The 27,488-nt window shown below is 43.7% G+C and overlaps 1 protein-coding gene across 1 annotated transcript in view; it reads left to right on the top strand.

Moving 5' to 3' along the window:
- The window catches only part of ANKRD31 (ankyrin repeat domain 31), a 96,499-nt gene that overhangs the window by 22,949 nt on the left and 46,062 nt on the right, over positions 1–27,488 (top strand). The window contains exons 9-16 of the mRNA XM_029073141.2: positions 451–575; positions 2,556–2,714; positions 6,124–6,266; positions 11,552–11,696; positions 12,824–12,870; positions 15,710–16,316; positions 18,200–18,445; positions 27,076–27,267. Of these exons, the coding sequence (XP_028928974.1) occupies positions 451–575; positions 2,556–2,714; positions 6,124–6,266; positions 11,552–11,696; positions 12,824–12,870; positions 15,710–16,316; positions 18,200–18,445; positions 27,076–27,267 (1,664 nt within the window). The remainder of the gene's footprint in view (positions 1–450; positions 576–2,555; positions 2,715–6,123; positions 6,267–11,551; positions 11,697–12,823; positions 12,871–15,709; positions 16,317–18,199; positions 18,446–27,075; positions 27,268–27,488) is intronic.

Here is a 27,488-nt window from a genome sequence, read left to right as displayed (position 1 = left end):
TTTCAGGCTGATTCTGGGTGAATTGGGCAGACTTCCACAGATTGGCAGTCACATGATGTCTTGATGGCTTAAAATGTACGATGTTATTTGCTTCTGGAGGTCCAGTTTATTAACGGCAGTCCCCCGGTCACCCTGGTGGGAGCCCCCAAAGCTATTGGAGCTGGACTTTCAGCCCCACTCATCCCAAGTCTTTGGCAAGGCCAGCTGGTGTTATAGAGACCCAGAGTAGTGACTTTATGACCTGTTTGTCCTTTGAAGTCTGTCCCCTCCTGGCCAAATCTCCCCCCCCGCACCCTGACACATACACACACACACACTCAAATCCCTGCATCTTTTCACTCCCAAACTCACAATGGAAGGTTGGGGCCTATGGTTGAAATATAATGTGACCCCTTAAAATCATTTATGGAGAAGTTAATAGTAATTCTGAAAATCAAATGTTTCCTCCAGAACACATGATCCTGTTGTTCGGAATGAAAGAGTAAGGGAATACTCGCCGTCAAGCCAGCAATCATCTTCTACCAGAAATAGTGGTGAAGAGATAAGGAGAAGCAAAAGAATTGCAAATAAAATGGGTAAGGAGCATGCTGGATATTTACTAAACATGGTTACATTCCCGCCGCCAACTCAAATTCTAAACTTCAGGCAGATGGCTTGCCAAGCCTATCTCAAGCAAAGTGGAATTCGTAACTGTTCGTGATGAGTCAAACATTTTCCTTTGCTTTTGGATCCTGGACAGTCATGGCAGAGCATGCCAGAGATGTAGTTCTTCACCCACATTTTTTGCATTCGCTTGGGGAAAAAATATTCCAAGAGACCAAAGTGAAAACCACATAAAATCACAGTTCAAGTGAATGGAACACTTGGGCATGCTAAAAGGATACTGGGCCCATTTGGGGACACGGTATTAAAGTAAATATTTGTAGTCTGGGTTTTTTTTATGAACATGGTTACAGTTGCTTATGATTTTAGAAGGGCTTTGAAGGTGGGAAGGGGGAGGAAGTTCCAGGCAGAGGATGGGCATAAGCAAGAGGATGAAGGTGAGAGAGATGAGAATGAGGCACAGTGAGTAGGATGGCTTGAGAGGGGTGAAGTGGGAGAGAAACTAGCATAAGTAGGGAAGAGAGAGCTGATGGAATGTCTTGAAGTTAATGGTCAGACGTTTCTGCCTGATGTGGAGAGGAATAGACAATCGTTGGGGGTTCGGGGTGAGTGAGAAGAGTAGGAGGATCACTACATTGGTCAAAGAGGGGGCTGGAAGTCAGAAAGGCAGTGGGGAGGCACTAGGGAAAGGGAGGTGGTGGTGCTTTCTTAAGTCTTTATTTAGGGCCCTGCACCCTAAATAACTACCATTCATACCACTACATCACCATCAAGGAAGATTCAGAAACAGAAACAAGGAAACCCAAGGACTCACCCAGCTTCTATTTTCTGGCAGAGAGATTGGGTCAGGTGACCATGCCACCAGCTCAACCCAGTGGCACTATGGTTCTTGGCTTTGGTTAGGTCTGCCCAGTAAAATCACCAAAATCAAATCTGCATTTACCTATTCTGTTTCTCATGGGACTTCATGGACTCTTTCAGACATTATGGATCTTGAGTCCACCAAGGCTGAGATTAAACTGTACTGTATTAAGTGCTTGGGAGAGGACAATAGAGGTAGGTAAAAGCCACAGTTCCTGCCCCCAAAGAGCTACTCTAATGAAGAGCCGGACCCCAAATTATTTCAGAATTGGAGGAATAAAGGGAATGGACAGATGAATAAGTGAATAAATAAATGCTCAAATAGTAGAATATGTAGAAATGATATCCATAAGTGCTAGGTGTGACTGTGAGTACATAGAAGCAGTGAGGCTTAGTAGAAAGCCAGGGATCCTGGGTTCTAATCTGGGCTCCTCCACTTGCCTGCTGCGTAACCTTGGGCAAGGCACTTAATTTCTGTGCACCTCAGTTTCCTAATTAGTTAAATGGGGATTAAATCCTTGTTCTCCCTTCCCTTTAGACTGTGAGCTCCATGTGGATCAGGGACTGTTTGACCTGATTATCTTGACTCTATCCCAGTGCTTAGTACAATATTTGGCACAAATTAATCATTGAACAAATAGTATTATTATTGTTATTGTTATCATTATTATTTGGAAGGATGACTTAGGGAGGAGAAAATCATCAGGAAATTCCTCCTAGAGGAAGCAAGGAAGCAGCGTGGCCTAATGGATGAGGGCCTGGGAGCCAGAGGAACTGTGCTCTAATCCCGGCTCTGCCACTTGCCTGCTGTGCGACCTTGGTCAAGTCACTTAACTTCTCTGTGCCTCAGTTTCCTCAACTGTAAAATGGGGATTCAATACCTGTTCTCCCTCCTACTGGACTGTGAGCCCCATGTGGGACAGACAGAGACTGTGTCCCTCCTGATTAACTTGTATCTAACCCAGCACTTAGAACAGTGCTTGATGCATAGTAATGCTATTAAAAAATACCATTAAAAAAAGAGGTGTGATTTCAGGAACAAATGGGGAAGAGATTTGTGTTTACCAGACATTTACGTTATGTTTTTACAGCAAAAGAACCTCCCAAGAAAGTAATGAAACTTTCAAATATCAACCGGAGAGATATTTATGGAGACTCGCTCCTGCATAAAGCTGCTGAGAGAGGTGACTCAGATCTTGTCCGGGAGTGTCTAAAACTAGGTGCGAATGTAAACCGACCAAACTACGCTGGTGAGTTGCAGTTCCACCTATAATGTGATGCCAAGTTGTAGTTCTGTGTTACAGATTTTGGTTTATGAGCTCAGCTTCACGTGGGGTGGATTCAGGAATATTTGTTCAGTAAAATTAGTTACGCGACCCCCCGAGCAAAGGCATATCTCCTCCAAGAGGTCTTCCCGAACCAAGCCCTCATTTCCTCTTCCCCCATGCCCTTCTGTGTCTCCCTTGCACGTGGGTTTGTCCCCTTTATTCACCCCTTCCTCAGCCCCACAGAATTTATGTACATAACCCTAATTTATTTATTTATACCAATGTCTGTCCTCTCCTCTAGACTGTAAGCTCGTTGTAGGCAGGGAACATGTCTACCAGTTCTGTTGTATAGTACTTATACTGTGCTCTGCACAGTAAATGCTTAATAAATACGATCGATCGATAATAATAATAGTAATAATGAGGATGGTATTTAAGCGCTTACTATGTCCCACGTGGGACTCACAGTCTGAATTTCCACTTTACAGATGAGGTAACAGGCACAGAGAAGTTCAGTGACTTGCCCAAAGTCGCACAGCTGATAAGTGGCGGAGCCAGTATTAGAACCCCCCGACCTCTGAGTTCCAAGCCCTTGCTCTTGCGCGTGCTATCTGGAAATTTTTGTGAGAGTTCTGAGGCTAAACTGTAAGATCCTTGAGGGCAGAGATGTTTTTTTTACTAACTCTGTTCCATTCTTCCAAGCTCTGGACACACAGCGTGGCTCAGTGGAAAGAGCACGAGCTTGGGAGTCAGAGGTCATGGGTTCGAATCCCTGCTCTGCCACTTGTCAGCTGTGTGACTGTGGGCAAGTCACTTAACTTCTCTGAGCCTCAGTTACCTCATTTGTAAAATGGGGATTAAGACTGTGAGCCTCACGAGGGACAACCTGATTACCCTGTATCTACCCCAGCGCTTAGAACAGTGCTCTGCACATAGTAGGCACTTAACAAATTCCAACATCATCATTATTATTATTATTATAAATGTTTCTGATTGAGGCAACCCAGAAGTGGCATTCTTCTGGCTCACTTCCATTCCCTCCAGTCCCTTCCCCAAACCTTACCTGGCTCACCTCCAGGTGATCCTCCTACTCTACTCAATGCGAGTCTGGTCAGGCCCCTATTGATACACTTTGTCCATTTTGACTGTCCGATTGTTGCCTTAGAAGGCTAGACTCTTTCAAAGAAACTCTAATTTAAGAGCCGAAAATCAGTTACTCCAAGCTTAAAAGAAAGCAGACTATACCACCATCATCTTCGTCAACTGGATATAATAACTGTGGTTTAATGCCGGCTCTGCCACTTACCTGCCACATTACCTTGGGTGAGTCACCTAACCTCTCTGTGCTTCAGTTCCCTCATCTGCAGAATGGGGATTCGTTACTTGTTCTTCCTCCTGCTTACTGGTAGCCCATGTGGGATCTAATTATTTTGTATCTACTTCAGCATTTTATACGGTGCTTGGCATATAATATGCACTTAACAAATATATTGAGCCCCTGATTTGAGAGCACTGTCTAGGTGCTTGGAAACATTCAATTGTGGTAGAAGACGCAGACTCTGCCCTCAAGAAACCTACGATTTCACAAGAGGGATAAGTATCCCCTCCTCCCTTCCCCTCCCTTCAGCACTCTGCTCATTTGTATATATTATTTATTACCCTATTTATTTTGTTAATGAAGTTAATGAGGTGTACATCCCCATGATTCTATTTATCATGATAATGTCTTGTTTTTGTTTCGTTCTGTTTTGCTCTGCTGTCCGTCTCCCCCGATTAGACTGTGAGCCCGTCATTGGGCAGGGATGGTCTCTATCTGTTGCCGAATTGTACATTCCAAGCGCTTAGTACAGTGCTCTGCACATAGTAAGCGCTCGATGAATACTATTGAATGAATGAACGAATGACACATGGCCAAATATGCATAGGTAAGACTAATAATTTAGATACCAATCACAGAAGCAAAAGCAGGCAGTTAAATCGATAAATAAATAATTAACAGATCTGTTCATGAGTGATACTGTGCCTGAGGGGGTCCAGGAAAATGGGGATTAATCAGGAAATTTATCGTGGAGGGGAGGGAATCTCGGTCTTGAGACTTCAGGACGCTAAGCAAAGGAATTGATCGTAGTGCTAATGCCTCGCCCAGTGTCACTTGCACAGTCTCATCCTTGCCGGTCGTGTTCCTGCTGGGACACGGGGGGCGGTGAGGAAGTAGGTGGGCGGGGGGGGCAGCACATTGCAAAAACCATGTGCTATGCTCATCTCCACTAGCTAAGTACAGGCAGAGCCAGGACTAAAGCCCAGGTCTCCCGATTCGCAGAGCAGTACTCTTTCTACCTGATAGACAGCAGAGCTGCACAGGAGGAACCATATGAGGCCAGGGTTGGAACCAGGACTGAACCTCCCCTTTTCCCTCTGCTCCCTCTGCTCCCGCTCTTCTCCCCCTTCACCTCCCCTCAGCTAAGCCCCCTTCCCCTCCCAGACCTACGGCACTTATGTACATATCTGTAATTTATATTAATATCTGTTTCCCCAACCCTAGTCTGTAAGCTCTTTTTGGGAAGGGAATGTATCTGTTTATTGCTGTATTGTACTCTCCCAAGTGCTTAGTAGAGTGCTCTGCACACTTAAGTGGTGAATAAATACGATTGAATGAATGATCGACTGAATGAGTTTGTGTATATCTGTAGATTTACAAATAATCACATGGCAGATAATCAAAATTTTTAAAACCCTGGTAAAGCCGAAAACCAGCAGCAGCATAATAAAATTAAATGCTGTGACTTGAGGATTAGGGTTAAGACTCAGGTTAAGGTTAGGGCTAGATTTAGGAATAGCATTAGGAAAATGGTTTGCGTGGCTTTTATCAAGGCTAATTGTTTAATATTTTGTTTTGAACCTCATTATTATGATTTTCAAGATTTGGCCACGAGGCATACGGTCAGACGAAACCCGTAAGCACAGAGACGAAAATTGAGTTTCTGTTTTTTCTTTTGCAGTCTGCAAATCGTCCTCTAAATGAAAAGATTTTCAGATATGGAGGACAGATATGCTTATATCTCTACTACTAGAGCTATATAGCATATTGTGGACTGTTATACTCACAGAGCACTCAGGGCTGGGTTAGGTAGGGTTCCCTTTTCAATGTTTATATAGGATTGAAGGCCACAAATCTCCCCAGGTTTGGACATGTATGTATCAGGGTAAATTCAGATTTTTGTTAAGTACGGTAATTATTTTTCTCTTGTAGAAATGACTGTTCCCTGTATTTAAAGACTTATCACATGGTTAGCTTTAATGCTGAAGTATTTTTAAAGAGATAACTGAAACGTGACTAATCTAAGATGATTAAGTGTTTTAGCATATGTTGCCTTTCTCTTTTTGTGTATAGGCTGGACCGCACTTCACGAAGCCAGTGTGGAAGGTTATTACCAGACAGTACATGAGCTATTGAAAAGAGGAGCTGACGTGAACTGCAAAGGGATGGACGGCACCACTCCAATACAAGACGCTGTACAAATGGGGCACTATGAGGTAGTGGGATTTTGGTCTTTTTCTCACCATCTTAAAATTGCCAAGCCTTTAAAGACTCTGTGGCTTTTTCTGCATCATTCCATTCTGCTCCTGAATGTCAGGCTCTGGATGTAATGAGGCTTCAGAGTTACTGGTCAGTGATTTAAATGAATTGATCAGGAAGGTAGCTTTTTGACTGGTAGTTCAAGACTTCAGAACTTGATTCAGGCAGCAACAGATTGCCCTAGGAGACCTGTTTCCTATTTTTCAGTGCAATACAATCAGGAGAGTCTAATGTCAGAATTTGAGAACTTTCTGATTCTCTGGGCCTGTATCAAGAGGAGGATGCTGAAGTGGATAGGACAGAGTCAGTTATCACTTATTATTTGTTAATCAGTGCAGTTTAATTTGGCTGGAGGAATCTTTTTTCCTGTTTTTCTTTCTTTTTTTCACCTATTCAGCTATTTTTTCACTTTAGTGGAACACTGGGGTTTCAGTGGCACGGCAGGGAAGACAGTAATTGAAGACTAAAAAACCCCATCAGTCATTTCTTATACTTTCCCAAGCTTAGTGGAGTGTTCTTCACATAGTAAGTGCTCAAAAAAAGCCATTGATTGAGTGCCTACCATTGGCAGAGCACAGTGCTTAGCACCTGAGAGAGCACAGTAGAGTAAAGAGATGTGGTCCTTGCCCTCAAGGAGCTTACGGTCTAACCAAACCTAAAAGGATGAGCTAATCTTTCACTTTGGGAAATGGCAGTTTCTGTGCTTCAGTCCTGCCTCGTATATGAAGAAGGTGGCTAAAATTAGAGTTGACAAAGCCCTGGGTTTATTGTTTTTTTTCGGTGTAAAGTACATATATAATCAACTCTTGTATGCTCTGAAAGTGGTGCTCTTGCAATCAATCCATCAATCAATGGTGTTTATTGAGAGCTTACTGTGTGCAGAGGACTGCACTGAATCCTCGAGATAATTCAGTGCAACAGAGTTGATAGACATGTTCCCTGCTCCAAAGGAGCTTACAGTCTAGAAGGAAAGGCAGGTATTAATATAAATAAATTACATATATGGACATAAGTGCTGAGGGGTTGAGTCTCGGGTGAACACCAAGGACCTAAAGGGTACAGATCCACGTGCAATGCAGAAGGGAGAGGGAGCTGAGGAAGAAAGGGCTTCATTCATTCAATTGTATTTTTTGAGCGCTTACTGTGTGCAGAGCACTGTTTACTGAGGAAGGCCTCTTGGAGGAGATATGACCTTATTAAGACTTTGAAGGTGGGGAGAGTGATGGACTGGTGTATGTGGAGAGGGAGGGAGTTCCAGGCCAGAGGAAGGACATAGACAAGGGACTGATGGTAAGACAGAAGAGCAGCACGGCTTGGTGGAAAGAGCACAAGCCCAGGAGTCATGGGACCTTGGTTCTAATCTTGGTACCGCCACCCGTCTGCTGGGTCATCTTGGTCACTTAATTTCTCTGTGCTCAGTTACCTCATCTGTAAAATGGGGATTAAAATCTGTGACCCTGCGGGATCCGGACTACATTCAGCTTGATTAGTTTGTATCTACCCCAGGGCTTAGTATAGTGCTTGGCACACAGTAAGCACGAAACAAATGCCATTAAAAAATACCAACTCTGCTGATTTGCACTCTTCCAAGCGTTTACTACAGAGCTCACCATGGACCCCCTCATCCTTGCCACTGAGAATTTTAGGATGTGTGTGCCAGTGCCCAAAGGGGAAAGAGGATGATCTGCAAGGTCCTCTTTCCTTTCCTTCCTTTCCTGCATTTTCCATAGGATGCTCCTTTGGGCCTTATTTAAAGAGAGTTTTCTTAGACTCTAAAGTTTTTTTAGTAACCTGTGACACCAGATATTGTAACACCATTATTACTGAGCCCCTTGTTCAGAGTTCACAATACCATAACCCTGGAAGGCGAATTCTTGTTCTTGACTCCACTGTGAATAAGACCATCAAGGTTCAAGGAAGTGAATCAATTTCTCCAAGGTCACTCAGAAAATTACCAGCAGAGCTTGGAGCCAGCTGCAACCTTTCTCCGTTTCTGGGTCGTTTGTTGCCAAACAGAAAGAATTCTAAAAGTCCATTCTTGCCTTTTTGTTGCATTGACTTTGTTTGACGTTGTCATTAAATAATCATTTAAATAGAATTAGCATCCCAAAATGGTTTGTGTTTCCAAGAAGTAGCACTGGGGAAGGGGATTGCTTTAAAAAAAAATTGTTACGTGCTTACTATGTGCCAGGCACTCTACTAAGCATTGGGGTAAATACACGTTAATCAGGTTGGACATAATCCATGTCCCAGTCAAAACCCCATTTTACAGATGAGGGAACTGAGGCCCAGAGAAGTGAAGTGACTTGCCCAAGACCACACAGGTGATAAATGGCAGAGCCCCTATTAAAACCCAGATCCTTCTGATTCCTAGCCCATGCTCTATCCACTAAGCCATGCTGTTTCCCACTTTTTAAGGTTGAACTCAGCCAGACCAGACTGAAAACTCCAAGCTGAATCCACGATGTGGCAGTTCTGGGTCCTGATTCCCTTGAGCTGCATCTGGTTCCATCAGCAGCTACGGAAATTCAGTACCAAACCAGAGCCGACTGGAAAGGGCTTGCACTGTTTGTTAAATGATCGAGACGGTTGACACGGGTGGGAAGAGGGGTCTCCCAACTCATCTCTTCAGCAGTGGGCATGTTGGGGGAGCGTCATGTCTAATATTCTTCACACTTGCCATCACCAGAGGAACTAAGACTTGGCAGATACATCAGATGTAGATTCAAGACAGGAAGCCATCGAAATTATGATTTCACGCACTGGTTATTCTGAGGGGACCTGGAAGAGAGATCTTTGAGGGGGATCTCTCGAAGTGTGTGGAGAAGGAGCGCAGGGGTTTGGTCATCCCAAGAAAGGCACCAGACAGACTAAGGCAAAGGTGATGCTCCAACCAAGCGCTTTCCCTTTGCTTCCCTCAAAAGAAATGTCATGTACAAGCTGGTGAAACTTGTACAGAAGTAGCCTGGGAAGCTTTTGCTGGCTCCATTTGCCTTTAACTTTTACTGTCTAAAGGTGGGGGACACAGTAGATGGTTGCTTTTCCAAATTCCTTAGGGAACTTGAGCTTTTTAATCTTTTCTCCATTGTGAATGAACTCACAATTTCCATTGGTAAGGATCAGAGCCTGTTGGCTATGCATCTCCATTTCCATCTCTTTTGTGGTTAATACTTAATGGGAAACTGCTTAGCAACTTTCCTTCAGAGGAAAATAATTAAAGTTAAGTAACTTCCTCTCTTTCAAGGACAGCTAATTTGTGGTTGGAGGTAGGAGAGAAAATCTAAATGGGCAGACCGAAAACAGGGCAATAATTTTACCATTTTATCATGATGTCTCAAAATAAATATAGATGCATTTTTTTAATTGTGTGGCATTGGAAACAGGTGCAAACATTTATTCATTTTTTGTATATGATCCACACCAAAATCAGGTCCACACAAGCAAATGATCAGGGTAATTAAATCTGGCCTCCACTGTCTGGATGTTTTGTATTTGACCTGGGATTTCTGGAGGATGCTGACAAAAGTGCATGCCATTTTCTGGGAAATAAGAAAATAAAGAAGATTCTCTAGGAAGCCAAGTCAAAGGGAATAGTAATGGAAGTCGTAGCATTTATTGAGGGAAGTTCAGAATAAACAAATGACATGGTCCCTGCTTATTAGGAGCTAATACTCTAATGGAGGAGACAGACATGAAAATATTGACAATTAGGGTGGTCAGAATAAATCACTGACTATACACATAGGGATAAACGCTGAGAGAGTGGTAGCTGTTTGAAACTCATTTCACCAGGTACAGAACTAACCTTGGGAAGCCTTTGCTGGCTCCACTTCTCTTTGATTTTTGTTGCATAAGGGCGGAGGACACAGTAGATGATGCTTTTCCAAATTCCATAGGGAACTTGAGCCTTTTAATCATTTGTCCTTTGTGATTGAACTCACAATTTTCATTGGTGATTTCCAGAGCCCGCTAGCTAGACATTCCGTTTGGGTAGAGAGGAGAGGGCAGACTCAGGAGTGGACGGGTGGGAAAAAACAGCAGGATTTGGCGGTAGATCGAATGTGAAGGCGGGACAGTAGTGAAGAGTTAAAGATGATACTAAGGTTACCGGCTTCTGGGATAGGGAGAACGATGGCGTTTTGGACTGAGGTTAGAGTCAGGGAGAAGAGTGGATCTTACAGGGAGGGTTGAGGAGCTCGTTTTAGACTTGAGTTTGAAGTGCCGGTAGAACATCCAAATGGCGATTTCCTCGAGGCACCGAAAGATGAGGCTTGAAGTTCTCATGAGAGATGAGGTCTAGAGAGATAGAGTTAGGAGACATCCTCATAGAGATTGTAGTTGAAGCCACATGAGAGGATAATTTCCCTGACAGAGTGAGTGTCTCCCCCCAGGACTGTAAGCTTGTTACGGGCATGGAAGACTGTGTCAGCAAGACTGAGTCCTGGTAGTGTTTCGAGCAAAAGGAAATGGTCCACAGTGTCAGCTGTAACGGAGAGATCAAAGGTGATCAAGATGAAATAGAGCCTTTGGGACTTGGCTATAGGCGACTTTGGAAAGAGCAGGCTCAGAGTGGAAAGATCAAAAGCCGAGAGTCGAGAAGAGAGTTGATTTGGAGGAGATTAATGCAGCAGGGGAATATATGATCCCTTCTAAGAGTTTGGTTAGAAAGGAGAGCAGTTGGAGAGCTCAGGATAATGGGGCTCTGCTGCATTTTTGAAAATCAAGACCTGAAGAAGGCATTAGAAGAGGTTTCACCTTGTGCAGAAATGACTCATTAATAATAATAATGATATTGGTATTTGTTAAGCGCTTACTATGTGCCGAGCACTGTTCTAAGCGCTGGGATAGATACAGGGTAATCTGGTTGTTCCACATGAGGCTCACAGTCTTAATCCCCATTTTACAGATAAAGTAACTGAGGCACCGAGAAATTAAGCGACTTGCCCAAAGTCACACAGCTGAGAGGTAGTGGAGCCGGGATTAGAACCCATGACCTCTGATTCCTAAGCCCGCAAGAGGGCCAGATAAGGCTAGGCTTTGATCCATAAGAAAAAATACCCAAATAACATTGACCTCAATTAATCTGGCTATTCAAGACAAATTGGATTATAATGATTCAGTTCTGTGGATATTTTTGCAGGTGTAGATCACGAAAGGAGTGTGAATGTGTACATAGCCTCTGCGTGTCCATGGGTTTGCCGCGTCCTGTACTCACGCAATCCTGCAAACCACTTTCCTCTAGGTGGCAGAGTTACTTCTTCAGTATGGAGCCGATCCCCTATTGCAAGATGACAATGGAGAATGTGCCGTGGATCTAACCGAAGACCCAAATTTCAAGAGGCTCCTTGAAAATTATGTCGTTAAATCCAGAAGACGTCAGAGAGCAGGTAGGAAGGGCCTCCCCAGATATGTCGGTCCATAGGAGAGATGGAGAGCCTCAGCGATCGGATTTGCATTTTCCCTCTTTAAAGAAGATTACGTCAAATAGCATCGTTCGCCGGTTCACGTCTGTGATGAGAAAAGACCAAAGTAACGTGACAGAGATTTTGTTTTAAGTGAGTTTAGATTTGAGCTCCCTGTTAGAGCGTGAGATGTTGTGTGGAACTTTGGTGAAGTCCTGTTTTCTTCTGTGAGATGTAAGCCCATCATTGGGCTGGGATTGTCTCTATCTGTTGCTGGATTGTACATTCCAAGCGCTTAGTACAGTGCTCTGCACATAGTAAGTGCTCAATAAATGCGATTGAATGAATCATTTTGTTAATGGACACTTCTTCTGGAAATTTTTTTTTCATTCAATTGTATTTATTGAGCACTTACTGTGTGCAGAGCACTGTACTAAGTGCTTGGAATGTACAATTCGGCAACAGATAGAGACAACCCCTGCCCAACAAAAAGATTTGCATTTATTCATTCAGTAGTATTGACTTTGCACTTACTGTACTCAATCAGTTCTCCACCACGCTACACTCTACTGGGGCCCTTACTCATCTCTATTATTAGTAGTAATAGTCTTTATTAAGCCCGTGCTCTGTGCAAAGCACTGTACTAAGCACTAGGAAAGAGTATACAGGTGGGAATTACAAATGGACCTTGTCCCTTGAAGGGCTCACAGTCTACCAAACTGGTCCAAGCTCTTGCCATCAATCACAGTTAGGCTATTGTCTATCTTTCAGTCGTTTTCAAAGCTTTCCTAAAGCTTAGGGACTTATGGGTGAAATCAGCCATTCACCTATATTTGCACTTCATATTTCATATATAAATGATCCCAGCTCTTCAAAGATTGTATTTACTAATGAAGGTGGAGATTACCAGGTGTTGTAACAGTAATTGTATATACTGATCTTTAATACCAAGCATAATTGTATATATTGATCTTTAATACCAAGCATATTTACATGATGCCATTTAATCCAGCGGTTTGTCTTTTGCTTTTCATGTAGCTCACGATCTGTTTGGTTTCCTTAAAGAGTAGATTTTTTGAAAAAACTTTTTTCCCTTCTTTTAAATTTTACAGTTCAAGGGAATACGTCACTTGACGTGGATACTTCGTCCCAGCACAAGGTAAATCTAAAATTAGCAAAACCCCTTTTTAGAGTAATGCATTTACTGGATATTTTATAGCACATCATAAAAAAAGAAAAGAACTTGTGAAACATTCTTTGGATCTAGTACATATTCAATCTTTCATATGCTCATAAATAATATTTCCATCATGCGGTGGATATTACCAAACTCAGATGTACAAGTTTTGAAAGCAGTTCAGTCACTGAATATCCAGAGTCTCTGCTGGCCTGGCTGTAGTTTACTCTGCTTCTTGTGGGTTTTAAAGTGTCACAGATCTTCAAGTTTCTTTTGACTAATGGAAAGCACATTACCCACTGGAATCAGTTTCCCCAGTGTACTTTTAGGAAATGCTTTTAGTATGGGGTTAATAGTTCATTTTTCCCCAGGAATTACCATTTTGGTTTTTAGTAAAGGAAGAATCAGCTTTGTCTCCCCCTTGGATACAATACTTTCAAAGGGTTGAAAGAAGAAAAATGGAGGAAATGAATTAATAAGTAGGTTGCCTGTGGCATCTATCTCTGTGATAAGTGACTCTCTCACATGATTACATGATAGTCTATCAGAGTACCATTTATGAGCTTATTTCTCTGGAGCTTGATGCAGTGGGAATTATGTGACCCAGGTGTTTAGAGACTAAGATTGGGAAAAATGGTATCTTTTAAACTATGTTTTTAAACAATAAATCCACATTGAACCTTCCTGTACATTGTAAGATTGGGATTTTCCGACTGGCGGTCCCTACTTTTATAATTGAAAGAATCTAGAGAAATACCCTAGGGAAGGCAGGCAAATAATATCAACAAGTGCTGAATTTGCTCTGGGGAGAGGCTAATGGCTTATAGGAGTGGATTTTCCCACTGGGAATTGGAATATAATAATAATACCAATAATAATAATAATAATAATAATGGTATTTTTTAACTGCTTACTATGATAGATTCAGGTTAAATAGATTCACACACTGTCCTGGAGCTCACAGTAAAAGGGAGAACAGGTATTGAATCCCCATCTACCCTTTCCTCCCCATCCAAACCGCTAACACGTTAGTACAATCACTCATCCTATCCCAACTGGATTACTGCATCAGCCTTCCAACCTCCTGCCTCCTCCCACTGCAACCCATACTTCATTCTGCTGCCCGGATTATCTTTCTACAGAAACGTTCAAGACACGTCACCCCCTCCTCAAAAATCTCCAGCGGTTGCCTATCAACCTCCGTATCAAACAAAAACTCATCACTATTGGCTTTAAAGCTCTCCATCCCCTTGGCCCGTCTTACCTCACCTCCCTTCTCTCCTTCTACATCCCAGCCCGCACACTCCGCTCCTCTGTTGCTAACCTTCTCACTATGCCTCGTTCTCGCCTGTCTTTTTGCCGACCCCTGGCCCACATCCTTCCTTGGGCCTGGAACGCCCTCGCCGCAGACCCCTGGCCCACATCCTTCCTTGGGCCTGGAACGCCCTCTCTCCTCAAGTCCACCAGACAATCACTCTCCCTCTTCAAAGCCCTACTGAAGGCACACCTCCTCCAAGAGGCCTTCCCAGACTGTCCCACTTTTCCTCAGCTCCCTCTCCCTTGCATGTCCCCCTGACTCGCTCCCCTTGCTCTTCTCCCCTCTCCCCGCCCCAAAGCATAGATATGTCTGTATCTATAATTCTATTCATTTAGATTGATGCCTGTTTACTTGTACTGATGTCTGTCTCCCCAGCTCTAGACTGTGGGTCCGTTGTTGGCAGGGGATTTTCTCTTTTTATTGCTGTGTTGTACTTGCCAAGTACAGTGCATAGTACAGTGCTCTGCACACATTAAGCACTCAATGAATACGATTGAATGAATGAAAGAATGAAATACTCAGCAAATGAAATCAGATATTACGTATATAAAAACAGAAGTTTCTGAGAAACTTATTGTAACAAGTTTTCATTATATATTCCCTATTTTGGTCTCTGTTAATGAGCTGCCTGGTGATATCATTCCAAAGAAGATCCAATTCGCTGATATGTTTTCATCTCAGCAGTGACTCAGCAGAGGTTTCAGAGACTCCAAAGTCCAATGGATCAGCCTCCTTTCCCCTTGTTTGTTTCCCTCCCTCAGAGTTTCTAGGACATGTGTGACTCACCCTACCCCTGTTCTCACTTTTCACAGCAGAATGGCTTAATTGCTCCAGTACCTCCTTGAAAAGGAGGATATCATTTCCCCCTTTCCTTTCTCATTCCTTCATTTTTCTCTTTGCTTTTCCCTCTGCACAGTTTTGTCCCTTTTCATCCTTTTCTCTTCCTGCTGCTTCTGCTGAGATGCAGCACGACCTAATGGAAAGAGCACAGGCCCAGGAGTCAGAGAAACCGGTCCTAATTCCGGCTCCACCCCATGCCTGCTGAGTGACCTACAGCAAATCACTTGCAGGGAGATAATAGAAAATGTTGGGGGGGACCCTAATAGTAAACTAGGCCCACCAAATGGAATATACCTTTGGGATTGTCTTGATTTTAACTTTGGTTTATTTGCATAAGCTTGCAGAGACTATTAGAAGGATTTAATATATAATACCCAATAGTATTAAAAATATAAGGGAAGAAAAATGCACAGTAGAGAAAATGAAGTAGACCATATAATGAGTACATTACCTTCATTCCTCCCTAGTTAGATTATTCTAAAAAATCTTATTTAGAATTCTTATTTTTAATGTGTTATTCATTATTCTAAATTGCCTGATTCGGTATGGCACAGCAGACCCTGTGGTCTGATCTAGTTGTGACAGACTAATACCAGCACTCCGGAATTAATGGGTGCGGCACTTCATCTGAAAATTAAGTTAACCTATGTTTTCTTTCCACAGAAATTAGAGCCCATTCAGAAAGGCCCCATTAAGGGGGACAGTTCCAGGACGACAAGGCAGAGGAATGCGAATGTTAATCGAAGAATCCATATGGTTTTGAGGCCTCAGAAATCATCAGAACCCAGAAGATCAAGAAGACTGGCCCAAATTAAGATTAAGCAATCAACAAATGACAAAAGAAATACTGGGTCAAGGCAAACACGAACCCAAGAGGTCAGAGACCACAAAGCCGATAAGACTGCACATGGAAAAACAACAAGATCAACTTCCAGAAGGGATAAGCCTGTGAGAGAAAGCAGCATCACCAGCATGAAGGAAGTTATATCTTCTTCAAGAAGAATAACTAGATCTGCAACCCAAAAGGAGCATAGTCACCGAAATGGCTGTGATATTTCGGGACTCACTGACCAGTCAGCAAAGGCTACCAAAAGTGACATCGGAAATGAGACTGAAGCTAATTTGGTTTCAGGGAGGAAGAAAAAGACTTGTGGGAATTCCTCAGTCCAGGAAATGCATTTCAAGAGCAGAGATCCGTCAGACCGTCGAGGACAAGTAGATTTTCTCGATTCAGAATCTGCAGCATCAGAGAAAGTTCTTCCTCAACCAGGTCAGTCCTTGGAAGCAAAACTACCAGTCCTGCTTACAGGGCAATGTCGCATGTCTCAAAGGCATAACCCTAACTTTACCTCCTTGGGTCAATGAATATGATATTGCAAGACAAAGTGGGAACAGCATTGGTGAGAATGTTGGAGAAGAAAATGTGGATGGTTGCATTTCAGAGAAAAACCTACCATCCCAGAAGTTCATATCTTTTGCTAATTACAAAGGTCAGAGCAATTGTGAAATGTCTAAAACGGAAACAAAGAATCAGGTTTCCAGCTCTTTTTGCTCACAAAACGCCATTCTTTACAGAATGCCCGGTCAAACTTTGGCATTTCAATTACTCTTTCACAAGAGGAAACGGTTAACTTTTCTGATTCCGATTGTTCAGTCATACCTGAATCTGAACCAGACAGTGAACAAAGCGAGTAGAGGGTAAATTCCTAAGGCTTAAATGACCATCCTGAGCAAACTCCTCAGCTTAGTTCAGGGACACTTTTTCCATATAAATTGTCATTCCTTTCTATGAGAAGCGGTGTATCTAAAAGCCCTGAACACTTTGCCAACAGAGGAGTCCATTATTTAGCTTCTCAAAGAGGTGAGGCCAGTGATGTACAAAATCTAGATCGACATTGCCCTGAGAAAATTCAAGAGAGACATACAAAGAATGCCAAGCCCATATTTGAACAACCTCGTGAAAACATAATGATTGAAGCTGAAAGGAAGAGGTTAGCCTCTCCAGAAAGTCAGATCATGCAAAACCCAGATTTACATTTTAATAGCAATATGATTAATAATTTGCAGGATCACCCCACCACCACCCCCAGGCCCGCCGTATCTTCAAGCATTAGAGGCAGAAATTTCTCTGAACACGGGTGGTTTTGTTAGTATTTAATAAAAATGCACCCACCCAATTCTATGATGAGGAGCGTTGTGCTTTTTCAAAACCCCATGTACGCCCATGCGCACAAAAGCAGTTTCTTCAGTAACATGTGATGCCTACCCCAAACAGGCTCACACTGTCAGAAGAATGTTGCTTAATTCTGTAATCACATTCTTTCACAGCACCTCTCAAAAATCTACATTATGGCAAACCCTTTGAACTAGGATTTTTAATTTACTGCAGCATCTCTTGACCTCTCCCAATCTTGAGCAAGCCCATATCAGGCAAGAGATATCTAGTCCAACAAATAATAATAATCATGGTGTTTATTAAGTACTTACTGTGTAAAAGGCACCGTTCTAAGCCCTGCTGGGGGGAATACAAACAAATCGTATTGGACACAGTCCCTGTACCATATGGGGCTCCCAGTCTCAATCCCCATTTTACAGATGAGGTAGCTGAGGAAGAGAGAAGTAAAGTGACTTGCCCAAGGTCACCTAGCAGACAAGTGACGGAGCCGGGGTTAGAGCTCATTACCTTCTGACTCCCAGGCCCGTGCTCTATGTACTACATCTGTTCTGGAACTACTGCCAGGTCTTTCAAGTGAAATGACAACTTTCCCCCAGGAATACTGTAACTATCAGAAGACAGCCGCTCAGTGATTTTGACAGAAGTCAGTATGCTATATTTCCGTCAGTCTATAACCTCATTAGAACAGGCTTCTTTTCAGGACACCACTTAGAATCAGGACGTCTAACCATCTGTTCAGAGCAGGAGATTGTCAGTTGATGCAGACAGAATAGTACATTTCTAATAGAATAATGTGAAGTAAACAAAAATCTCCTACTGTGAAAATACCTTCCAAAGGTGTAGATACCCAATTAGGATAATTCAGTGTAGTTCAGAAACCCTGACTAAGTGTGACTTTTGATGTCCATTAATAGAGCTATGGTAATATTTCTGAACCTGATGCGAGTCACGATGTTCCAGATGATTTTGTTTTTCAGGTGATGACAGAGTATCTGGTAATATAGTTGGAGAGCGAAACAGTGAAGGTTGCAGTAGAGGAAGAAACAGAGAAAACCATTCAGGGACATATATGTACACACGTTTGCAAACCCAAGAAAAAGGAGTGAGAATGGGGCAAGACCTCCAGGAGACTTTCCTCAGTCAAGATCTGTGTTCCTCCGGCAATGTGGATGAGGATTCAATTAATTGGGCACCATATAACCCAACGGGGCAGGAAGTTTCAGGTACCTTTTTAGTGTAGTAATTATTTACTGAATCCTTGAAAGAAATTGGAGTCTAGAAGGATCGTCTGGAGTAAATGAATCATAAAAGAAGGCAGCTTGGTCTGGTGTGAAGAGCATGAGACCGGGAGGTAGGGAAACTTGAGTGCTAAATCCCAATTTGGCCACTGACGTGCCGTGCGACTTCAGATGAACCATTGAAAATGTTGGTGCCTCACTTTCCTTATCCAGAAATGGAGATAACTTACCTGCTGTCCCCTCTCTCCCTCTTAAACTGTAAGCCCTCACCACCAGATCACTTGTCTATCCCGGCACTTAACACAATGCTAGGCATAAAGTAAGTGCTTAATAAATACTATAATGACAATAATAAAGGAATCACTCTGCTCTTCATTAGAGTCCAGAATGGTGGTTTCCACATTTCTGGTTCTAAGGGAGAAGTCAGAGATCCTCAGCACCTTCTCTTCGTTCCAAGTCCAGTCAGACAGGAAAAGTGGCCTAAGCAGCAGGGAATAGGAGAGGTCATGAAGAGTTTTCCTAGATTCCCTCAGGAGGCTTCGTCTTAGCCCTTGTTTCAAGAAGGGGAAATTAGGAACCTTCAGACGACCCTCTTTCATTGGCCACCTTTTTTACAAAATTTCATGAGAACCTGCCTTCCAAATCAACCCATCAACCAGTATTTATTGAGTGCTTACTTTGTGCAGAGCACTGTACTAAATGCTTGGGAGATTACAATATAACAGAATTAGCAGACACTTTCCATGCCCATAATGAGTCCAGACGGGGAGACAGACATAAATAAGAATAAGTAATTTATAATATATAATTTAAAGATATATACATAAGTGCTGTGGGGATGGGATGAATATCAAATGTCCAAAGGTCACAGATCCAAATGCATAGACACCACCTAAGGATGAGCGAACCGGGGAAGATGGCTTATTTGGGGAAGGCCTCTGGAGGAGATGTGACCTTATTAATGCTTTGAAGGTGAAGAGAGTGATGTTCTGCCACGTATGGAAGGGGGGAAGGAGTTTCAGGCTGGGGAAGATGTGGGAAAGGGGTCAGAGATGAGATAGAGGAGATTGGGGCACAGTGAGTAAGCCAGTGCTAGAGGAGAGCAGAGTGTGCGGGCTGAGCTTTAGTAGATCAGTGAGGTGAGGCAAAATGAGGCGAGCCGACTGTTTTAAAGTCAGTGGTGAGGAGTTTCTGTTTGATGCGGAGATGGTTGGGCAGCCATTGGAGGTTCTTGATGGGTGGGGAGACATGGACTGAACAGAAATCAGGAAACAAATTCAGTATACTCACTCTAAATTTTGTGTAACTTGACCAGTTACCAAGCAGGTCGCCAAGGAATGTTTGCCTGCAAGGTTTTCGGCCTGACCCTGAATTATTATAACACCACTTGCCGTTTCACAATCCCCTTTCAGCTCGAGTGAAGAGGAAGCAAAGCACATCTGGTCCGTTAAGAAATGTGGTAACTAGAGTTGGGTCTGCCCCTCTGGTACCACTAGTGTAGGTACAGGCACATTTTGAAGATGTTTGAGTTAAGAGGATAAAAGGGCACAGAGCATTTGATGTGGGGACTCCACGCCCTGGTAAGCCTGTGCAGCGTTACAGTTGCAGAGCTACAGCGTGCTGGGGAAATGCTGCTGAAGCGTTTATACTGCAGCCCCCACGTGAAGCCCTGATATGTTTTCAGAAATGCATCGGCCAGGAGCTCAGAGGTATATTTCCACTTTCTGTTTTTTCCTACCGAAGTCTGAAAACCCGGTCACTTCTGACCAGTGTAGAGGGCACTTATGTCCTTTCAGTCGGCGGTATTTATTCCACGTCTGCTGTGCTCAGAGCAGAGTACTTGCTAGGGAGAGTCCGGTGGAGGTGAAAGACACAGATCCTCCCTTCGAAGAGCTTGCCATCCAAAGGGGGAGATAGATGAAGCAGCGTGACTTAGTGGATAGAGCGTGGGCCTGGGAGACAGAAGGACCTGGGTTCTAATCCTGGCTCTGCTACTTGTCTTCTGTGTGAATGGGCAAGTCACGTAACATCTCTGTGCCTCAGTTACCTCATCTGTAAAATGGGGATTAAGACTGTGAGCCCTGTGTGGGACAGCAACCGAGTTCAACCCAAATTACTTTGTATCTACCCCAGAGCTTAGTACGTAAAAAGCACATAGAAAACACTTAACAAATACCATTATTATTATTATTATTCTTTCATACAGACAGGAGGAAGAAGAGAATGGAAAGGTGGATAGATGGTTCTAGCAGCCCTCAGCCAGGCTAGGAAACTCTGGCATCCATTCTTGGGGAGCCCACAAGTGGTAGGAATCAGCTGCTTGGGGGTCTAGACTGTAAGCTCTTTGTGGGCAGGGAATGTGTCTGTTATATCATTATAGTGTTCTCTCCCAAGTGCTTAATACAGTGCTCTGCACACACAGTAAGCACTCAATAAATGCGATCAACTAGTCCCCCCGGCAGCAGTTTGGGGACCAGGCTGCAGGCCCAAAAGGTCTGTAATCCAGGTACCTTCCTATGCGCGGCCCTCATGGGGGGCCTTCCTGAACATCCACAGGGGAGGAAACAAAATCGACAGGGCGCTGAGGGCTTCTCGATGGCCACCACTGCTCCCGGCAGTTTTGATACTCGAGCACCCTGGGCCTTTTAATCATTCAAGCCACTCAGAGGGGCCATCCCCTGGGGACAGATACTGGCTGGCTGGCACAGTGAATGTGTGGTGTCTGGCGGTAAACCCTGAGTAGCACATGCGGTTTGGCAGGCCAAGAAAGTGGAAGGTTAAAAGAAGGTCAGATAGCGTTGTAGACCTGCAAGCTGTTAACAGTGGCAGGAAGGGCAGGTAAGATGTTAAATTTAACATTAGAATGGCTTCAAAATTCTTCAGGGAGGGTTTGTCAGGAGTCAAAGAGGTCAAGTAGACAAAAAGAAAAAAAGGTTGTGGGCCCCAAAGGATCCCTTTATAAAGTTGCAGGTTCTGGAGAGTCAGGTCAACATCCCAGCCTGAGGGGATGCAGGAAGGAGCTTGGAAGTCTGGAACATAGCCAACTTTTGAGGTGGGCAAAGTGGGCAGGCCACCAGGGCTGCCCACTTTCAGGGATTGGCCATTTTTGGTGGGAAATCCAGTGGGGCAAGGCCAATCCTGGTAAATTGGTGCTCATGAAGGCCAGTCTAGGCCCCATGGTCCATCTAGGGGATGAGTTGGAGGATGGAATTGATGGAAGCCTGTTCAGACCCACATGAGAACAGCAGCCAGAAGTAGGGGAGCTTCCATTTTCTTCAAACCTTCTTCCCTCCTTTCCCAAATTCCCCCACCCTAGATCCTTCAACCTTCTCTTCAGCCTTCATGCTGGGAAATCCAGTTCCCAGAATTAAAGATTACCCAGTAAGTTTTTTAAAGCCAGTCAGGCCCCTGAGTGCAGGGTCCCCACAAGTAAAAACTTCCATGCCTGGTCTGAGGGTTGGGGAGTTTAAGGAGTGAGAAGAGCTGTGGCTAGAAATTCTGCTCCTTAAACCCTCTCTGTAGCAATCAGAATTCTGTTCCCTTAAGTTGGACAGAGAAAGGAGAGGACGGGGGACAGGGAGGCTGGGAAAGAAGAAGGAAGAGCAGAGGAGGAAAAGGAGGTTATGCAAAGGGTAAGGGGAGAGGGGAAAGGGCAATAAAGGGTAAACTGGGAAGGAAAGGGAAGAGGAGAAAAGAAGGTCTTCATTATTTATGGTAGCCAGTGTTCCTGCCATCTCCTGACACCACTGTGATCCTCCAAATGGCAGAGGCCCCAAATCCCAGACCAGAGTGGACCCTGCCAGTTTTCACAAAATATTGGACCATTTAGCTATTACTTGTTCTTGTTTTTGCCTCTTAGTGGCCCTTTGTAAACCTAAATGTAAACCGTTCCATCCCTTGCTTCATGGCCACTAGTTATTTGTGAATTCAGAAGGGTAGCATCAGTTAATATCTGAAATTCTCTTGCAGGCCCTCTTTAAGCTTCAGCAAGACTCTGCTTTTTAAATTTCAACTAGTTTTTTTTTCCTCAGGTGTTTAGTATTGGTTCTGACTTTGACTTTGAAATTAAAAGTAAATTTAATTTTATTGTTCTCTAGTCTGAGGGTTTAACGCAGTGCCCGGTACATAGTACACACATAAATACTTCTATTAATTGATCGCAATGCATTTTTTAGTCAGTACTGCCAAATAGCAGTTGCAACTATTCACTCTTCAGTGAAATGACAGGCTTTCCAAGCTTGATTCTGTTAAGAGAGTGGCAGAGGGCTGAGATGTTTTTAGAATATTTTCATTAGAAGAAAGTAGATTTGACGAAATGTCAGCTCATTTTAGCTATTACTTATACGGTGCTCCTGAAAGCAATGAAAAATGAAACAGGAACTTTTTAAAGTTGATCAGATAGCAAATCAGGTGTGCCAAGTCAGGTGACCCGATGAAAAATAGTGATAAATGAGAGGAGAAAGGCCCGCTGGTCTGCTAGGGCCTTGGGCAATTCACTTCACCTCTCTGGGCCTCAGTTACTTCATCTGTAAAATGGGGATTGAGATTGTGAGCCCCACATGGGACAGACTATGTCCAGCCTGATTTACTTGGATCCGCCCCAGCGCTTAGTACAGTGTCTGGCACATATTAAGTGCTTAAGTGACTTAGTGGAAAGAGCACGGGCTTGAGAGTCAGAGGTTGTGGGTTTGAAACCCGGCTCTGCCACTTGTCAGCTTTGTGACTTTGGGCAAGTCACTTAACTTCTCTGTGCCTCAGTTACCTCATCTGGAAAATGGGAACTAAGACTGTGAGCCCCACGTGGGACAAACTGATAACCTTGTATCTAGCCCAGTGCTTAGCTCAGTGCTTGGCACATAGTAAGTGCTTAACAAATACCGTTATTATTACTATTTAGAGGAAAGCATGACCCTGTCATTGTTTCATGAAAAAAGAAGCCAGTCAGAATGATGGGGTTAGAGAGGAAAGTCCAGGTACCACCCCAAGCCTGGACTGTTATACCAGAAGCAATTCTGAGCCACATCCCAATGAGCCATCTGAAGCCAATGAAGCAAAAGGGCAACAGAGTATTCTGCAGCTCAGGAAACAGAACTGCCATTTTGTGAGAGTAGCTTTGCTTTAGGAATGAGCAGCAGTTCCCAAAGTGTTGCTGTAAAAATAAAGAAATGGAAAAATGGAATAGACATTATTTTTCAAGGAAAGCAGGCACTGGAATGCCAGCACATCATTTCTGGGATAGTTGGGAGAGGGGAATGTTGCTTCCTGGATATAGCCCCTCCGTGGACTGAGGGGAAGGAAGCTTAGGGCCAAATAGGAAACCTGTGCAACAGAAAGCTGCAGAGCTCTTTGATTCCTGAAGATCAACTCTCCTCCTTGAGGGGAGGTTCAAGCAAATGAAGGTCCACTCCCTTTGCTGCCCATACCCTCCTGGAGGTGTAGGGAAGCATCGAGAAGATGCATCTGTGGGCCTAAGGCTGATCCCACAGGGAATTAAGCTCTTAGGGAAGTGCTTTTATTCTTTGAAACTACACAGGAGCTTATTTCACCCTTCTCCCCATTGCCAAAGTGGCCTGAAAGTGCTATTGCATCCATCCAAATTCCTATCCTCGTGCCATGGATTGGGTTTGGTCCAGAGGATACGAGAGCCCATTATCTGGTGGCAAAGTATCTGAAAAGCAGTTTTTAAAATGCTCTAACTCTTGGCTTTCTCACAGAGAGGTGAACTCCCAGGATTGTTCGATAGCGGGCTATACAGTGTCAGTCACCAATTCTGTCTTTAAAGCTTGGGTTTAAAGTTTCAGAAAAAAAGAAAACTGTTGTATAAGTATTGATTTTGCAAGCCATCCGACCACCTTTCTTGAGTAATGGAAGAAATCGTTATCGTGTACATCCCTGTGAGGGTCAAGGTCCCCTAGTGTATGTGCTGATAGGGGCCAGAAGAGTCAGCAGGATGGCAGTGGAGGCCTTGTGGTTTGGCAGCCTGGGTCGGGAGGTTGTGTAAAAGGTAAGTCGTGAATATAGCTTTTATCCTGAAGAGATAAAGACTGTGCCTACAAACGATCAATCAGTGATATTTATCGAACACTTACTGTGTGCAGAGCACTGTACCAGGGGCTTGGGAAAGTACAATAGGACAAGATTAGTACAACAAAGTGGTTGTTGATCAATTAAGAGCGAAATCATGTTACACAGTCTACCGGAGAAAAAATGTATTTTAACAGTGTGGGGGTCTCAATCCATCAAAAGTATTTATTGAGCACCTACTTTGGGCTGAGCTCTATACTATGCACTTGAGGGGGTTCGGTAGACTTAGAAGATTCACTCTCTGCTCTTCCCAAGAATGTCTTCTAAATTTGTATTTTAAAAAAATACATCAGGAAAACTACTTACGTTCTTGGGACTTTACCTGTTTAGATGATATTCTTGAGTATGTGGTCAATGTTTTTTGATATCTCTGTAAACAGTGCCAACTTCAGACCTAGGGTCTGGCCTGAGGTGGGAAAAAAATTTGTCACCTCTCCCAAAGGAGGCCTCTCCCACTCGCATGCTGTAAAATAATGTGATTCAGAACATTTTGAAAGATCTACAGGAGCCCTTGTTACAAATACAATAATAGTTAAAAACATCTAAGGGCAATCTCCTAACCATTTTCAAATTAATGGGTCACAAAATTGCCATACTCCAAAAGTTCATTCATTCATTCATTCATTCAATAGTATTTATTGAGCGCTTACTATGTGCAGAGCACTGTACTAAGCGCTTGGGATGAACAAGTCGGCAACAGATAGAGACAGTCCCTGCCATTTGACGGGCTTACAGTCTAATTGGGGGAGACGGACAGACAAGAACAATGGCAATAAACAGCGTCAAGGGGAAGAACATCTCGTAAAAAACAATGGCAACTAAATAGAATCAAGGCGATGTACAATTCATTAACAATAAATAGGGTAACGAAAATATATACAGTTGAGCGGACGAGTACAGTGCTGTGGGGATGGGAAGGGAGAGGTGGAGGAGCAGAGGGAAAAGGGGAAAATGAGGCGTTAGCTGCGGAGAGGTAAAGGGGGGATGGCAGAGGGAGTAGAGGGGGAAGAGGAGCTCAGTCTGGGAATGCCTCTTGGAGGAGGTGATTTTTAAGTAGGGTTTTGAAGAGGGAAAGAGAATCAGTTTGGCGGAGGTGAGGAGGGAGGGCGTTCCAGGACCGCGGGAGGACGTGACCCAGGGGTCGACGGCGGGATAGGCGAGACCGAGGGACGGTGAGGAGGTGGGCGGCAGAGGAGCGGAGCGTGCGGGGTGGGCGGTAGAAAGAGAGAAGGGAGGAGAGGTAGGAAGGGGCAAGGTGATGGAGAGCCTTGAAGCCTAGAGTGAGGAGTTTTTGTTTGGAGCGGAGGTCGATAGGCAACCACTGGAGTTGTTTAAGAAGGGGAGTGACATGCCCAGATCGTTTCTGCAGGAAGATGAGCCGGGCAGCGGAGTGAAGAATAGACCGGAGTGGGGCGAGAGAGGAGGAAGGGAGGTCAGAGAGAAGGCTGACACAGTAGTCTAGCCGGGATATAACGAGATATAAGTTCTGAATAGAAAATCCTCATTGAGTTGCAAGGCCACTTCTTCCCCTTAGGTGGCTGCTTTCGTTTATCATGTGAAACCCACTCTGTCTACGCAAGCAATCCTCAGATTTACAATTGATTCCTAAGGACTGCATCTAAAGTTAACATATTGTAAGCCAGAACCAATTTTTTCATAGGAAAAAAGTCTTAGAAATGGGTGACTGATTCCTGAGTCAATTTTGGGGACTGTATTTTCATCAAAATGACTCAGAGCTCTGCACTCAGACAATTATGAATAAGTAACGTAGCTAGACTGATGCATTGATATTGAGTCAGAGAGGTTTCACGTTAGCTTAACCAGTTTTTTCTTCATCGGAAGTAAAATGGACGTGTCGACGTCGGTGATGTCGCCTGGTGATCAGGGAACCTCCCCCCAACCCATCCCCACCCTTCAACCTCTACTGCTTCACCCTCACCCCCTTTAAAAGTTCCCCCCTTTCTCCATGGCTCCCTCTTCTGCCCTCTTCCCCAGACCTAATGCCATAAAAGAAGTCAGTGTTGAAAAGTTGAAACCAAAGTTTTGCACATCTGAAACAGGTGTAAAGTTAGAATTGTAGGTGCCGCTCAAAGTGACTTGAAATTCCTAAGTCAATGCCAGTGCCAATGTGCTTAGAGTTATATGATTCCCCAAGTTACACATAAAGAGAAATGCCAATATTTAGGCTCATGGGCATGGCTTTGGTGCACATGAATATTCTGAGATGCAGTCATGTTTTTGCCAGAAACCTATAAATAAGCCAGGGCGAGCCATCTACTCCAAAATACAGTCAAGCCACTGGCATATCTTCAGTTTCCCCTAAAATTCAAGCAAGGCTGTCAGCTGGGGAGTACTAATCAAGATTTCTTGGAAGTAGTGGCCTGTAATGTTAGTGATTTCCAAAAAAATATTGCCAAGAATATTTCCAAGTTATGCATTAAAATAATGATACTGAAGATAATAGTCATAAATGGTAATCCAGAAAAAGAAGACCTTCCGCTGAAGTTCTTTATCCACTTCTGTGTCTTTAGGGCCTTCCGAATTGGGCAAAGAGAAAAGCGTGGGCTTGCCTACTCAGTCTGCTCAGGAAACAACCACTCAAGGAAACAAGAGAAATGCTCAAGAAGAGAACCGTCTACATTCGGCTGCTGAGAAAGGAGATTTGACATTAGCGAAAGCTCTAATAAAGTCTGGAGCCCGTGTAAATCAACAGGATCATGCAGGTATGGGTCTTTTTTCCAGTGGTTCTGCTTTGTAGATTCAGCACATTTAAAATGACACTGAAGTTCTTTCTTTATGAATTTAGGAACAGATAATCATGATTCGGGAACATGGGTTGCTTTTAAATCAATCAAACAATGAATAATAATCATTGAGCCCTCACTGTGGACAGAGCACTCAATTAGATACATGGGAAAGTGGAATGGAAGCCCCTGCCTGCCTT

Source organism: Ornithorhynchus anatinus, chromosome 1 (genome assembly GCF_004115215.2).
Source record: "Ornithorhynchus anatinus isolate Pmale09 chromosome 1, mOrnAna1.pri.v4, whole genome shotgun sequence".
Taxonomy (NCBI): Eukaryota; Metazoa; Chordata; class Mammalia; order Monotremata; family Ornithorhynchidae; genus Ornithorhynchus; species Ornithorhynchus anatinus.
The sequence above is the reverse complement of the archived record's forward strand: the minus strand, read 5'-3'. Positions and strand labels throughout refer to the sequence as shown.